General features: G+C 52.6%; 1 protein-coding gene across 2 annotated transcripts; it reads right to left on the bottom strand.

Moving 5' to 3' along the window:
* Nucleotides 1-263: 263 nt before the first annotated feature.
* Nucleotides 264-15,630, bottom strand: noc (zinc finger protein no ocelli). Of its 2 annotated transcripts, none has more exons than XM_084589551.1 (2): nucleotides 15,310-15,630; nucleotides 264-4,755 (listed from the first exon to the last, which is right to left on the bottom strand). In XM_084589551.1, exons 1-2 carry the CDS (start codon nucleotides 15,367-15,369, stop codon nucleotides 3,385-3,387), a joined length of 1,431 nt encoding a protein of 476 aa, XP_084445677.1. In that variant the 5' UTR covers nucleotides 15,370-15,630; the 3' UTR covers nucleotides 264-3,384. The 2 variants fall into 2 exon arrangements, with proteins under 2 accessions (XP_084445677.1, XP_084445678.1); XM_084589552.1 differs by lacking the exon at nucleotides 15,310-15,630 and adding an exon at nucleotides 5,272-5,725.
* Between the last annotated feature and the right edge of the window lie 525 nt (nucleotides 15,631-16,155).

Here is a 16,155-nt window from a genome sequence, read left to right as displayed (position 1 = left end):
TGGAATACAAAGTTTTCTCGTATTTCGGCTCCTTTCCGACCCCTCACCTATAGTGAGACCTACTTACCTGACCGAGCAGACTCTGCAAGAGCGACTCAACGGATGGCGCCAGTTATCCAATTGCACAGTGACGAGAGCTTTTCCAGACAACGGCTGCTTTTCTCAGCGCCGGCTGTTTCATCTCAAGATCTTTAATTGCCTTCTCTCTCCCTCTATATATTGACGGAGAGGAGAGGACACAATAGTAAAGTGACGACAGAAAGTTCAGGTTTCATCAGTGTCATGTATTTGCAGGATCATCGGCATCAAGGAATATGTACAACAATAAACAAAATAATACAAACAAAGACTATCGCGTGCGCGCTCCGCACGCGCCGACTTGAAATATATTACTAATGTACACGACTCGATCATCACACGCAAGCAAAAAAAAAAAAAAAAAAAAAGAACGAAAAAGAAAGCAGCCACGAACTTTCCAAGAAATTACGCAACACACAAGACGAAAAACGCGGACATATTTCTGTACAGTATGTATGTTACAATCCTCCCATCAGGAATAAAAAAAAAATAACGAGACGAGACAGCGAGTCTCAAAGTAAAATGAAGAAGACTTGAGTGTTATTTTGGCAACACGCTTTGGACACCCTTGACTTAGCATTTGACGTCAGGAGAGATCACACCGCGTTCTGAGATGCTAGAGTGCAGGCTGTGCATTTATTCTCCCTTTGAAAATATCCCCCCCCCCCCCCCGCCCCAGTAAAACCACACACCGAGTGGGGGGCCACTGAATTTAAACATTGTCGAACAACAAGGACTAACCGGCGTATGAGTACATGTGTACGCGGCAGCGAACGAGAAACGGCTGCACGCACACACTAACCTGCCCGCGCCATTTTCACAGTTTTCGTGTTTACCTGATGAACCGTGCCGGCCCCACGCAGTGTTGGCTACAAGCTTACTCGAGCCGGGCAAACATAACTACTAAGGCAGCTGCTTAGTTATAAAAACGCGACAGTGAAGTTTCACAAGTCTGTTGTGATTCGTGCGTTCCCTTCGAACTCGCGTCAACTCCAAGCTCCTTGGAGGCCATGTTTAATTTTTGTTTAGTCCCTCGTTTTTGTTAACGAACCGTCGGCCAGAGACGTACTGAGTGGAAAACGTTTTGTCATAGATGCGGCCGCGACTAGCACGCACTGCAAGTGGAGAGTCGTGATGAATAGTAAGATAACTGCACGGCGATTTTCGTGAGATTTTTCTTTTGTTGCTGTTGGTGTTGCTTTGTTTCAATGCACCCTGGCCTTCTAACTGAGGCTCTGCTCCGGAAAAGCAAGTTCAAAGAAGCCCAAGCGGGTGCCGCGCCGGTCAAGCTGCGCCGATGCACGACCCCAGCCGCCGTCGTAACGGTATGCCGCAGTGCAACAACCACGCACGGGTGTACGCTCTCAATACCGCGAAGGCTCATCGCTCAAGATAAGCATCGAGCGGCTTCACGGAGAAAGGAGGCCGGACTGCCCGTAGCACGCTCGAGTCGTAAAACGCGGCGGCGCGACGAATATTTATAAATCGCGCGGCTGCAGCGAGGCCCGCACACAATCTGCCATTCGAATCACGCGATTCCGCGCGTATGCTAATCCCTCTACCCCCTTACCAAAGAAACGCTACATTTAGATTAGCAAGGCCGTCGCGTCGCGCGCGCCTGGGCACCATTCGTCAGCCTGATCGATGGGGCAATCAGGAAGATGCCCCGGGTTGGAGTTTTTTCTTCTTAAATATGTACCAAACGAATAGCACAACTTCTTTTTACTTTTTTTTTCTTTCGTGCCTGGTTTCCATGTATTTTTATGCCTGGGCCATACACTTGCAACGCTCTGCGCGTGCGCGAAATCTGTGCCACGCTGGAGCGAACTGGCGGCCAGCGAATAAGACTGGTGCTTACAATAACGGAAGGGAATGTGACACTGTGGGCAGCGGCGCCAGCGGTGGCAGTGAAAACGTATACGAATTGAGCATCTTCAGAGTTTCTCTCGCGTCCGGTTGAGTTTGTGCAATTTGGTGTGGCCTGTTACGTGCGAACAACAATTTCTTTGCGTGCGGACTTCGGTCTTTCCATCTCTGCCTAAGCAATGAACAAAAGAGAGAATTAAAGAGTTGTTCTGACACGTACAGAACAAGAAAGGACAATACAAGACCCTCCAGGTCAATCTGTGGCGAAATTTAACCACTCACTAGTCGGCACACAACTTCGTGCAGAGCGAAAGCCAACGTTAAAATTTGAAAACCCGGTGCGCCGACGTCAGGATCGCGAGATACGCGCCGTGGAGCGAGTGCAACATCAACAAAGAAACATCTGACAGCGAACCAATCTCGTTAAAGTAGAGCCGATGTGACAAAATTAGTGCCCGAGTGAGTAGTTTGTGCCTTTCGTGAAGGTAAACAATCTGAGCCCTGCGACGTGGCTTAGCACGCGACAACGATGTCGTTGTCGAGTACGCCGCCTGATCGCATCGAAACGACCCAAAGAAATTGAGTGATGGTAAAAGCGGCCGTTCACTCGCGCACGCCGGAAGCTTCATTCACTCATGGCGGGAAATCCAGGAGCACCAGGCTGACGCAACACGGAGCGATATGAGACTATGAGACCTGTCGGCGGGCAAGACAAGTCGATAGGCGCGAATCTGGACAAGAGCCAATTAAACAGAGGTTCCCCAACATCTTGACAGGCACATGATCGAGAACAAGCAGCGTTGCCTGTCTACGCTGAGGAAGAATTACTTTAAATCGCTGGCTAACGTAGGCGAGATGCTGCACAATCCGCAACGACCGATAGCAGGTGCGAAAAGAATGGTCGCGAAATAAAAAAGGTGGAGAAGTGTGACAACGTGCGGGTGATGTAATACACTTTCAGAATCACACATGACGCTTTCAAGTGCATAAAGCCTACAGGCGTTATTGCGAATGACCGTGCTTAAATAGAGCCAGAACAGCCCGCGAGATGCGTGCGTTTCCTGTCGGCGGCTGACACAACAGGGAGAACTGCATATTGCTTGCATATGTTTCCGGCACAACAAGGCCTGTCGATAAGTATTTCCGTTGCGATACCTTCCGAGAAAACTTCTACTGGGGCCTAAACAACACGTCGAAAGCAAAAGGAAATAAAGAAAGGGAGACAAACGAAAGACAAGCACTGCCGAGCGGTGCACAAAGCCATGAGAGGCCCGACAGAGATCGTTACAAACTACGCTCGGGGTGAGAGGACAGCCGCTCAGCGTCCCAGTGAGCTTCAGCGCATGCGCGCACACAGGAGTCCACGCGAAGAACTTTCTTACAAGTGAGCAGCCGAGAGGAGGGGGGCGATGGCACTGGCGAGTGTCCACGGCGAGAGGCTCAGGGGTGCACGGGGGGCCCTAGCCTCTGTCCGTACAGTGCGTAGGGTGAGTAGTACATGCCGAGCGACGGGTGAGGTAGCGGCGCAAACGGCGTGCCGGGGAAGGCCGGCAGGGGCGGCTTGTACGGGTGGTAGCGCGCAGACAGCGAGCCCACGGGGCTCAGACTGGTCGGGTAGGTGCGGCGCAGGCCCGCCGGTGTGGTCAGCGAGGGCGCCGTGCTGTAGTGCAGGTGGCAGGCGGCGGCGCTCAGGCCGCTGGACGCCGAGGGCATCGACAGGCTGGGCGACAGCAGCGGCAGCGCGCTTGAGTCCGTCACCGACAGGTTGGTGTGGGTGCGCAGGTGCTGCAGTAGCTCCTCGGATGTCGAGAACCGCTTGCCACAGTAGGTGTCGCCCACCATCCAGCTACAGACGTTGGGCCGCGTGAGCATGGAGTGCGGGTAGAGCGGCGAGCCGAGGCCGCCGGAGCCCAGTCCCGGTGGTACCAACGCAGGGTTGAGACCCAGCCCGGCGGGAGCCAGGCGATCGTGCGAGCACTGCGTGCAGCCGCTTGGGCAGACGCCCAGCTGCGCGCTCTGCATGCTCATCTGGCAGTTGGTGCAGAAGGGGTCGCGGCACACGGGCACTAGCGAAGTACCGCCGCCGGCCGTCTTGACACGTGCGTAGCCCACGTACGGAGAGAGCGGGGAGCCCACGGGGTAGCTGCCCAGCTTGAGCGCCTGGCTCGCCAGCGCCGCGCCTGGGAAAGCGCCGCCGTCCATGGCGCCCGGAAGGTGGCCCGCCAGCAGAGGAGAGCAGCAGTTGGCCAGAGGGTTGAGCCCTTTGTAGGCCGCGCTCAGGGAGGTCAACTGCGAGAGCGCGTCCTTGTCGCGCGCCAGGTCCAGGCCCAGAGCAGCCGCGCCGCCGTATCCCAGGCCACTGAGCGTGTTCTGCGACGAAGGTGTCGACGAGGAAGACGACGTGGTCGTCGTGATGGCGGTTGCAGAGACCGAAGACGCATCCGATTTGGAGTGCTCGGACGCAGGCGACGCCTTGCCGCTCGAGGCGATGGACGCGGCCGGCGACGAGCTGGCAACCCGCGGAGGCGACTTGGACGAGGAGGAAGGGGATTTCTTGCCGCCGCCCACATCACCATTGGGCGCTGAGTCCTCCTTCTTCGCCGACTCGTAGGGCTTGAAGGACGGCTTGTCGTCCAGCTGGCTCGATGAGGACGTCGAAGAAGAAGAGAGCGACGATGACTTGCCCTTGCTCTTGTCTTGGTCCTTGGGCTTCTCCAGCGGCGGAATTATTGGCTTGATGTTGGGGTTGTCGGCGCCAATGTTGCTGCATGTCTGCGCCAGCAATGCCAGAGGGCTCTTCTTGGCGTCAAGCTGCGAGAGGGCGAAAGAAAAAGAGGAAAGGAAAAGAAAGCATAAGTGAGAGCAGCAATGGTCCGTCCGCTGTCTCACGGCGGTAAAACAATAGAAGCGCCGAAAAGAAGAATAATGGCTCAAACAAGGACGCAGGCCATGGCGGAAGACCTGGCGGCAGAATTCGACGAAGTTGACGCAACGCACATTTAAAGAAAGACACAGGAGAGAACACGAGGTCGTCCGTTTCATTCTGCGTCCTTGTTCGAAATTGCCCACGTAGTCGCGTTACCCGCCTCGACAGGCAACTTTGGGTGGGGAGGGAGGGTGTGGGCTATGGCAAGTAAAAGGCCCTGTGTTAGGAAGCAAAGAAACCAGGGCGGAGAAATAAGCTAGCAATAATTGCACCTGAACGGTCTAAAGAAAACTCATTCACACCCAACTGGGCAGAGCTCCCACCTAGTGTTTGACATGCTGTGTGCAACAATAGACGAATAGTAATGTGGGGACAGGCGCGAATACCTCACGGCACAATACCTGAATGCTAGCCATCTTTCAAGACGTCTAGTGCAACCTCCGTCGCTTGACTAGCAGTTAGTCGGTAACTTCGTTCGGCTTAAGGGTAGCATTCGTATGAGGTCCAGGCGGCCCGTTTAAAGGCAAAAGGCGCAGCTCTGACCGGCCAGTGGGAAGGTACACAAAGGAGCCTCAATCACAACTTAGCAACGCGTGCCTACTGAGAGAGCTCGCGCGTCTTATCTGGCGCCCAATAAAGAAGCGAATGTCGCGTCGTCGAGCGCCCCTATCTGGCTCTCTCCTCTGAGCGCAGGAATAATAAGAGCGAAAAACAGTCGGACGCCCCAATCCATCATCGGCGCGGCTTCTGGGAAGCGGGCATTATTTGCACGCGCTTTGTAACACATGTGCGGTACCTCGGCGCGGAACCTTTGTCTCGGCCGCAGAAATGTCCCGCTCCTGTCACTCGGCGCGTCGGGAGCCGCGGAGCGCATCTCGCGAGACAATGAAGTGCACGCACAACACAACGCGCCCCCCGCCAACGCCTCACTTTTTTTTTAGCTCTCCGTGTCTTCTTTATTCGTCACAGCCGCTATGTGGCTGGCTTCAATAGCGGCGAAAAACATCCCTCGAAACAATGGTTCGGCACGTGCTATCAATATCTGAAAAGCATTGTTTGATTTATCGCTGCCTCGTTGGCTGCGGCAGCACGTAATGTTATTTCCATTTACACCCCACTTTTTGTTTCGGCGCAAATCGCAAGCAACGAAACAAGACTAAATTTGGCGGCTACGGCGGTAGCCCTAACAGCGCCAAGCGGTAGACAAGTGCGCTCACCCCTGAGTCAGAACCACAGGTCTCAGACCACAAGCGGCGTAACGTCGGCGTATCTCGCGCAAGCCAAAGATGCACTCTACGCTATTGCTCTTTGCCCACTCGTCTCACAGACATAGTTTCCCAGACTATATTGCACGAGCAGCAAAGGACGGTTGACCGCCGCTTGATGCGTGCGGCTAAAGACTCGGGACGAAGCAGGCAGGAATAGCCCGACCAATCACGACCCTGAGCCGTCATTTAATTGTTCCTACACCGACTATGTACGCGATAAAAGCCACAGTACTCAGCAGGAGCGCGTCACAATGAGCGGCATGCGCAAGAGAACTATGCTGGGATAGGCGAGTTCTCCTTAACGAGAGTCTTCTCCTCAAGCGGCGCCCGGAAACACGCGAAGAAAAAATAAAAGCGAACACGCCAGTTGTCGCCACCCTGTCATCGCGTCTTCAACTCGACAGCGACAAGCAAAACAAAAACGTGATAGGGAGCTGAGACAGACGGACGTTTAACAGAAAGCAGGTTTGAAGGAGCAAGAAACAAGAAAGATCAAAATATGCCGAGAGAATAAGCCAGGACGTCTTGAATGAAGGTAACCGGGCAAATGAGAGAAGGAAATTTTGAATGAAAAACAAAATACAGGCGAAGCCCATTGTATGCCAAGGCTTGTCACTGAGCAAGGGATGCGGCGCGACGAGGCCTAGCACTGCATCAAAGAAGCCCTTCCCGGGAGCAAGGAATCAAGCCGCGGCGCACATTCTGCCGTTTCCACGGCGGCTGCAGGGTGGATGAGAGCAGAAAAAAAAAAAATGAGAAGGAGCACTCCATCAAACGAAGCGCGAAGAAGTCGGCTTCGTTCGATTCTTGGAAGCCGTCAGTCATATCACGGGCTTTGTCCCTTCAAACTTGCACGCGACAGCAATGGACAGATCGTTAAACTGTTAACGGCGGCGACATTTCTTCTTCTCCGCTCCTTTCCTCTTCCAGATGTCTCGCGGCTGTCAGAGGCCTCTCATTGTGTTCGTCGCACTTCTGAATTACCACATGCATTGCGACAAAAACGACGCGATCCGTGCCCACAAAGCCGCGCCTATTTATTGCGAAGAGTGGCGCAGCTTTCGTTCTAGGAATTTTAGGCTACAAAACGGGCCTGAATAGCGCGCCACGATTCATGACGTACGGCACCGTGATATATGAGGAACAATATAACTCCGCTCAACGTCTGCCACGCATTGAGCGCACTTTGTGCACACAATGCGCACAGTGATACCGCGCCGTGGCCAGAAAAGACATGCGCATGCACACGTGTCGTGTGCTGCCAGCTAGCGGAGAACGGAGGGCCGTCCAAATTGATTTAGGTGCCGCCCATTGTACCTCGCCGGGCTCGCATTGTGTTGAAAAAGATCAGATGAGCAACTGGCCGACAGTAATTGGCAGCCAGCAAGAGTACCCGTTCGAGCGCAACCGCAGTGTTAATTGCAGCGTCAGAATGACTAAGACATTAGCCAGAATTACTTTCGATGCTCCAGTGAATCGCCACTGGTACACACAGCGCGGAATGCGCATGAACCGAGAGCTGTTCCGGCTTCTTAGAGACAATCAGCCTGCTGCATTCCACATTAGAGAAATATATATATATATATAACGCGAGCTACCGGTGTCGTCTCCAGCTATAATATAGTTCCGACCGCGCATTTGAATGAACAAGGCAGTATCGCGGGTATCATAAGCCGAATGTGTCTGTGTATAGACATAAGCAGTGACGCGGCCTGACACGTTCACCACAGCACATCTGCCCTCTGTTCTGAATATACGGGTTGCCGAAACGCAATACGCGCACTGCCTGCTATGGTATGAACGGGGACGAGCTCGGCTGCGATCTCTGGGCTGCAGTCAGTCATGAATTCACAGTGGCCTCAGTATCTACCTGTTCATATATGCGCGCACATGCGCAAAAGCTTACGCAGAGCACAAAGAAGCCAGTGCTAGCAATCTCAAATGCAAATCTCAAACGATATCCAAAACTTACTGCATTGTTAGAATAAACGACATTTGCGAACGAGATCCGTCAACACGAAGAGCTCCGTAGCACATATGCACGTGTGTTGCATTCTCATGTTGGATGGACAATTGTTCACCTGTGCCAGCTGTTAAGCCATCCTGTATTCGATATAAGATACATGCAGACCAGTCGAATGAAACCAGCCGGTCGGCTTCTACTCATTCTTTGCTTTATTTGGCTGCGCGTTAGCACGGCCTTCTCCGTTACATTGGTTCAGCTCTTGCAAAAGTTTGATGTCAAAAGCCAAAACCGAAGGCAAGGAAAATGCATATGTTATTGCAGCGAGAGAACTATAATCCGCAATATATCTTTCGCATAACGGTCGATTACCCCCGAAGAACATTACATCTTCCTCATGAACCGGCAAAAGAATCCGCGAGTCTTTATGCCCACCACAATAGAGTAATCAGTCACAAGAAATGCGCTGCAGATAGCTCAACAGCCACGAAATTCCACGACATAACGAGAAGAAAAAGGAGTGGCTACAGCCTACTCGTATGCCGCAGCCAACCGGTACGCTATGCACGCAGTGGTATTCGCGATGTCAGCACATCAATCTGTATATTGCCGAGCAGACAACTCTCGCTGCCAACGTTACAAACTCCACAGCTGCGAAAAAAAGACAGCTTGCCAAAAACACGTCGAGATCTTGTCATCCGCGCGAATGTTTCTTAAGTCGGACTTTTTTTTTTTCTTTTTGCCGAACACGACGGTGACATTATTAAGAGAGATGAACGACTACAACCTACAGATACAAAAAACACAAAACGTCGGTGGCAAATAACGGCTCTCAAAAGCCGCTAGCATTTCGCGCCCTTAAACGTGCGCGGGAAACATGTCGACTTTTGCGTATAGTGCAACGCCTATTCGTCGGCAGCAGATAGTTTCTTTACTTTTTGGAACGAAAACGGAAAACCTGCCACCTTCATATGGTTTACGAAACAGACCCTACCGAACCGATCCTTCCAGGTGATTTACGGATGAAAGCATTGGCCAGAAAGCAGCATACCATGTAAATAAAGCATCTGCTTGTAAAAACGACGGCTTCAAACACAACGGAAACATGTTTTGCGGAACACAGTATTAGCGCACGGGGTATCGGGGGTGTACTGGGTACTTGCACGCTTCTACCCGAGTAGAAGCGAGATTTCGAAATTTTCGCCAATGACTTGGTCATGCTCTGCCGCAACCATACGAGGCGTCTTTTTCTCGCGAACAATGCTCGAGGTGCGTGCATGTCCCCGCGAATCTTGCGTGTACAGGCTAACAGTGGGAACCAATTGGCTTCCGACCGCGCTTTTTACTCGAGGGCGTTGCGAAATAGGCGGTACAAAAGCCGCCAGCTCGAATAAATACTCTATTCATTTTGCTTGCTCTGACAGGAGGCTTTATTGGAGACCCGCGGGCATAGCGGTACAAATGGGTAATCCGGCGAGCGCAATCAGTCAGATCAAAAGAAACTGCGCCCTTCCAGAAAGGAATTGCTGGCGTGATTTGCACCAATACCGGATACATTGTAGCGGATCGAGGCCTATGAACAGCTCCAAAATTGGGCAGAGGCTGTTTGGATACGAGTCAAGAATTCACTCTTCTCCAGCCACCTTATTCTTGAATGTATGAAACAGAAGAGCTGCTCCACAACAGGGGAGAAATGTCTCTCGCAGCACACTTCTTGAAAGCGGCTAAGCTAGCAGCTGTGCTAAGCGGTAGCGCAAATATGGTGGCACCCTCGCTTTTTCAATTAAGACTTGAGGAGGAAAGTTATCGTGAGAGAGTTGGATTGCTCGACAGGCTATGCGATTTTTGTTCGGGCCTTGAGACGAATCCGGCAGCTCTTCCGGAAATTTCGTTTCCAGAGTGATGGCGATAGAAAAAGCGAATGACTAGTGAACTGGGAGTTTTGTAATTATGACAAACAATGAACGACAATTCAGCATCGGTCAGCCCAACTAGTGAGCGGTCACGCCGTAGCGTCGGCTCCCTCCTCACCTTGTTCGGAACTCGGCCGAGGCGCGAGCGCCATCTTTCGCCAGGCGAGACACAGCTAGCGCGACTCGGGCAGCCCGCGCTGACTTGCGAAATGTGCTCGGCAGAGTAGCGCCGAAGTTCTTGGCAGCCCAGTATTTGCAAATACCTCTGAGTGATCGCTCTTTTCGCGTGACAAGTGTGAGCATTTCAGACCGTGCAGCATGCAGTAGCTGCCCTATCCGCACACCACACGCCTCGAAGTAAAAAACGCGAATCCCCGCCTGCCGAGCGGCCGGCTGCGATCCGTGATCCAGATGCGATAGAAACGTCACACGACGGCATTTCAGACGCTCTGCCGACCCCTCGGCAGCAGCTTCATCCTACACGAAGAGCACGAGAAGTGGACAAAAGGCCCGCCGCCACTCCACTAAGGTCTTTCATCCGAAATAACGGGAAGCGGTGGTAAATCGCGGAAAACTACGCAATTCGAGAGCACCCAACGTAGTCGCTCTAACGAACTAAGCTTACGCATATGTCAAGAAACCGCACCACGTGCAGGGCACGGCATTGCGCACTCGACACGCGCCACCATTACGGGTCGTCGCGTCAGTTCCAGGGCCAGACATGTCACACATCTGTCGACCGCGCACCGTGCTGACACGGTCGCTCATCTCCGGTTGACAGTGATGCGATGAGCTCCTGTGGCGTATATGCAAAAGACGACGCATATGCACCTATTCGTCGCCTCGCCCCGTTTTCTCGACGAGTAAGCAAGTAAAGCATATTCGCACTCGCGACTGCGCTTAGCGAAAATCTTCACGCGTGTGCGCCAGGACTGTACGTTATAAGCCCTAGGCGCTCTGCTTCGCCGCTGAAAATCCCACCAAATCCGACGCACAGTTACTCCGCGCGGAATGAGGTTGGTCCAGGAGTACCTGAGCGTCGGAGTCCAGCGAAAGGCAGCCTTCGGTGTCAAAAGAATTCGGACGTGCTACTGCGGCGGCACGACTTCAGAACGCGCGTTCTTTCTGCTCTCGCCGTCATCATTCCGCGCGCGGTCGGGGGACGGCTTTCCGCGGACCGCGCAGCGGCGAAAAAAAAAAAAAAATCGAGTGGCAGTGAGCGGCGGCAATTTATTCAAAGCGGACACCGGCTGCGGGAAGAACAGGACAGCGGGAGCCCCCCGATTAATTTGCGCGACGCCCCCGAGCGCACGGCGGCTTAATCGTCCGGCGCTCTTTTTGCACGCTATTCCTCCTTTCTTTGCGCATTTCTCTCTTTTGTTTTGCGCCGTCGACAGCAGCCGCCAAGACTGCGCCTATTTGAACGCGCCGCTGAGTAGTCATACGTGTCGTATGCACGAGTACAACCGAGGGGAGTCTCAAAAGGCCTGCGACGTAAAATCAGAATGACTTGCGCAGAAGGCAAGAAACGATGAGAACTCATGTGGCTACCTGAATGTAATTCGGAAAATGGGACGAGCAGAAATCATGCAAAATATGAGCCTTTTTAAGCATAATTATTTCCTTTTTGCGTGGTGCCAGCTTAACGCACTTGAAGAAGCTGCGCTGCCGGCCGTGTTAGCACGTACCACTGAGATATATACAGTGGTAAAGCCCTCACCAAAGCAACATCCCCTCGGTTTCCTCACTATGCCAGGCTCTTTCGGCTACCTGCGGGCGCAAACAAGGACCCGCATTCGAGCACAGCGGGACCCCGCGCCCATTTGAGTTGCGTGCTGTTTCGCTCAGTCAGTTAAAAGGCTGTAAGGTATGGCAAAGGAGAGAGGCGGTCATTTGTGCACATCTGCGAAAAACCTACTGAGCAGTTCATTCATAAAAACTGAAGTCCACCTAGTCGACGCATATGTATACATAAAATACAGTGCAGGTAAGGCGTAGCGCATTCAAGTACGCTCAGTGAGACTGGTGGCCGCACGCCGATTGCTGAGCGCCCGCATAAACAAAGGACTTGTGTGTAAACAGAGTCGGTGCAACAATCTCAAGAAAAAGAAGAAACGACTGGCTGAAGGATGCAGCAAAATACGAAGATACTGCTCAACTGAGTGGTTTCTGTGAACCAGATTCCTGTCTGCTCTTCTATTTCGCGACAAACTATTGTGAATCGAGCGCTCGGAGCTGCGTTGAAAGCGACTCGCTTGAAAGTGAAGCGTTTCATTTGTTACTGCGGACAACCACATGCGCTACGTGTCATCCTCAGTCCATAATGGACACTCTAGCTTACTTTCTTGTGGGTTCACAGAACCCCGCCGCATGCTTTAAGCTTTCCTTCCGCTCTTCGAAAGGCGTTTGCAAAAGTCAGGCACATTCCGCGCGTTCAGATGCATATGCACGAACGCACAGCTTGTCTCGACGGCCTAAGAAGTAACGCGTGACAGGCATTTGGAAACGCAGATGTATGCACACCGCTGCAGGTCAAGAAAGAATGCGCCCGGCGTCAAGGCACGCTTGTTTATGTGTGGTTCGAAAAACAAAAGTTAAATGTGAAAGCAATTACAAATGCAGCAGCACTTCCTTTGCTCACTCCAGCATGCTGTTCGCGACGCGACAGAATAGCACTAGTTCATGGGACACTGTGGTCGTTATACTTCGACAGACTACCCTGGCAATGCTGTGTTTTCGTCTTCAATGAGCCGGGACAGCCTGTGCTACATGTACATACGCTGCAACGTCAGTCGCCGCACTGCGCGCTATTGAGAACGCTTCAGTGATTGTATTCCCCTCACCTACCACCACAGCGCTGGCTGACACTTAGTAAACATGTTTCGCGATAAGTATGCTCTAAAATGCAGCCGATGCGTTTGTGCCTGAAACTAGAAGTCCCATCTCCTATGCATATCATTTGTGAATAGCCTAACGGTGAAGTGCGCTCCGCATTACTTTGGACGCAATTGCCCACGAATTTGACGAAGGAATATAGGAACGTGTTGCCACTCATCCTTACCGATACTTTTGCTCGTTTTGTTCCTCGCGCATCGAGGCCCGTTCTATGTCAAGCATACAAGGTATGAAATGTTGCTTCGACATGCAGCTTGTAAGCTAAGCACAGCACGACACGAGCAGCACATACGAAAGCGACGGAGCTGAAATCAGCGATGCGCGCTCAACAAGCGCTCCGCGGTGGCATGAAGTTGTTACTGTATGCATGGAACATGTCCATATATAAGTGCGCGCGCCTCCTGCGGTGCCGCGAGTCGAAGTGCTAGTGGCTGACGTCGTTCGGTTCCTCTCGCAGCTGCATGCAAACATCATTTCGGTGGACGAGCAGGGCCGAGCTTCCAGAGAAGGCCATTGTTCGGGCGCGTGTGCGGGGACATTAATAACGAGGCGCGCCATCAAAAGGCGTCGTTGCGGACGGCTCGCGAAAAGGCGGTGGCTCACTCCAGGCAGTATTTCACTGGCGACAGGCTCGTGCGCGCGCCGACTGAACGCGACATAATCGGACGTCGACCGGCGGAAAATGTGCAGCCGCGTCAACCCTATATTGAGCAAGACTAGCATGCGAGAGAGATCAGAAAAGGCAAGAATCGCAACCGCCGCAGTTTTTCTTTTTTCGGTAGTTCGTTCGCTGCGACTCACACCAGACTCTTCGCGCACACATATTTGGTACCTACGATTCAGAGATGTGGAATACATGTATAACAGGAGTTGCCTGACAGAAAGAGAGGGGAATAGGCATATGACAGCGAGCGCTTCGTGGTAACAAGCGCTGGGTGATTGTTTGCACAGCAGCGTTAACGCGGAGCTACAACTTGCTACGGGAGAATATGAGCGAACAGCAGAGTGACACGCCGGATCTTGGCAGAAATTGCGACTGTGATGGAAACTAGTCTGTATGTTGGACACAGGTATTCAAATGCACGTACTGAGGCCGAAATTGATTCGCCTTCCTTAGCTATAGCGAGAGACGGTTGTAAATGGATGCGTGAAAGTATCGCGACTACATAAGTATCCCAACGAGCCAGCAAAATTAACCTGGCATTAACAGTGTCGGCCGAAACACGTTGCCGTACTAAAAATGCACTTTGAAGTGCACAGCCAAAAACGTGGCACTCGATGACATCCCAGGCATCTCATAAAGCGTGGAGTAAGCTTCGATGATAATAAAATTTGCAGTGAAATGAAACAAACATCCTTAGCTAGTAGGCCAAGAGATGGCGAGCTAGCGTGCAGTACGCAGTACTATTACGAACACAGAAGAAGTAAGGGCTGGACAGAGCTTTGCTTACTTCTTCCCGACCACGCTTCTGACCTAAGCTTAGCCCCCCAAAATTGCAGGTTTACTTCCGCTTTCGCGCCAGTCGCCCGAAATGTTGGCGAACACTGCGTTATTCGAACACCGTAGTGCCAGAAAAACTTGCTACAGTTATCTGTGTCCCAGCACGAACTCTCAGGAATGCTCATAACCACCAACGACATAAAAATGCATCTAGCGTGGAGCTGCACGCAGCAATGATTCGTGACTTCAGCGCTGGTGCGAAACCGTGCGTGCTCAAGGAACTGTTGGTGTCGACAAGCGACAACGGCAACTCCTTTCCACATGCACATGGAACACCAATATAAATAATAATCGTACTATCAGCGCAGGAAGTTATGTCGTCTAAGCTCCTCGTGGTAAATCCAAATATACCACGCTCTCCTCTTGCCGGAGTACAGCACCCTCAAGCACCAACCAGAGCAAAATCGCTAGTGCGTCTCGCCACCGCTCGCTGGCGCCACCGGACGGCACCCATACGATCTCCACAAAACCGGCGCGCCTTCGTCCAACTGAGGCCATGTAGAGAAATGTATGAAATTACATCTAACAATACCCATCTGACATCACTTGCTGGGTCACGACAAAAACGCTAAAAGAATACGCGTTGCATATGAAGCAGCGACCAATATGGGGAAAACTCGCAACCAAATGCCTAGGAACCATGATCCTTATGTCGTAATTCGAGCGATCCCTGAGGAAAACTCGAATTATGACGTAAAGCATACCGATGATTGTAATAATATCGCATGAAACGGCGACTGCGTTCAAAGTTTGAAATTTGCTGACTGTCATCAGTGGAGCACACATTAGAGAGGGTGTCAACGTCATCGGGATTTGGATACCGGATGATGTTGCCACTCTGATAATTCCCTAGACTAGCAGCAACAAAACATGAATTGTGGCTTTGATGTGACACTCACCGTGGTCGGAAGCGGAGACAGGAATTCTGGCCTCAGGTACTGATTACTTGAGGTCAGCATGGCGATGGGTCATGGAACCCCGACGAGGGCGAAGAGGAACTTTAGACGCACGCGAGCCTGATGCAGTCGGTGCAGGTGAGTAATCCGCGTGCAATGCCAAGTAATCCAGCCTCCGCGGAGGCGAGCGTCCTGACGAGCTGTGTATCAGTCCACGGTGCCCGAAACGTCCTTCTCAGCTGAGCAAAAACAGGCCGGCGCGGGTGCTGCGAAATGGCGAAGGCAACAGCGAAGTCAACGACGCTCCGCACGGCACCGAGTCGCGGCGAGTTCTGCGCGTGCGACGCGTTCGCCGGATCGCGCCTCTCCGGTCGGAGACGTCACGTGCGCGCGGAGCCCCAACATCCGGTGTGCCGAAGGCGGAGCCAACGCGTGACGTCACGCCCATCAATTTCCGGTTTCTCCTTTCCCCTCGTGGTTCCCCGCGGTCGGCGCGGCCAATGGAAGCCCGGCCGAGCTAATGATCTGGCGTCGGGCCAGCTGTCAACTTTTACAACGCTATCCATCAGCCCGTTGTCAGAGCTGCCAATCAGGCATGATTTATGTCAGCTTTTGTTGTCAGAGCCGAGGCGGTCTTTCTTTGGCGAGTCGCGGTGGAGGAGGAAAGAGCTTTTCTTTCTCCCTCGCTTGCGTGGCGAGGCGGAGAGCGCCTGCGGCCGCTCCGGCGGCTCCTCTCTTTCGCGGATGAATGCGTCGAATTGAGAAAGAGAGTTGTCCGCTCGCCGGGTCTTCCTCTTCGGTCACGCTAATCTTTCAGAATCGCATCATTCGCGCCGGAGAAGAAAGAAC

This window comes from Amblyomma maculatum, chromosome 1, assembly GCF_055883805.1.
Source record: "Amblyomma maculatum isolate TAMU_Amacu chromosome 1, ASM5588380v1, whole genome shotgun sequence".
Lineage (NCBI taxonomy): Eukaryota > Metazoa > Arthropoda > Arachnida > Ixodida > Ixodidae > Amblyomma > Amblyomma maculatum.
Note: the sequence above shows the minus strand (reverse complement) of the source record. Positions and strands in the feature narration are given on the sequence as shown.

What these genes read in the sequence shown, in the direction of transcription:
- noc (XM_084589551.1), bottom strand. Translation starts at nt 15,369, where the DNA reads ATGCTGACCTCAAGTAATCAGTACCTGAGGCCAGAATTCCTGTCTCCG. An exon ending in TGTCTCCGCTTCCGACCACG is followed by an intron (nt 4,756 to 15,309) that starts GTGAGTGTCACA and finishes GCCCTCTCGCAG; the next exon opens with CTTGACGCCAAGAAGAGCCC.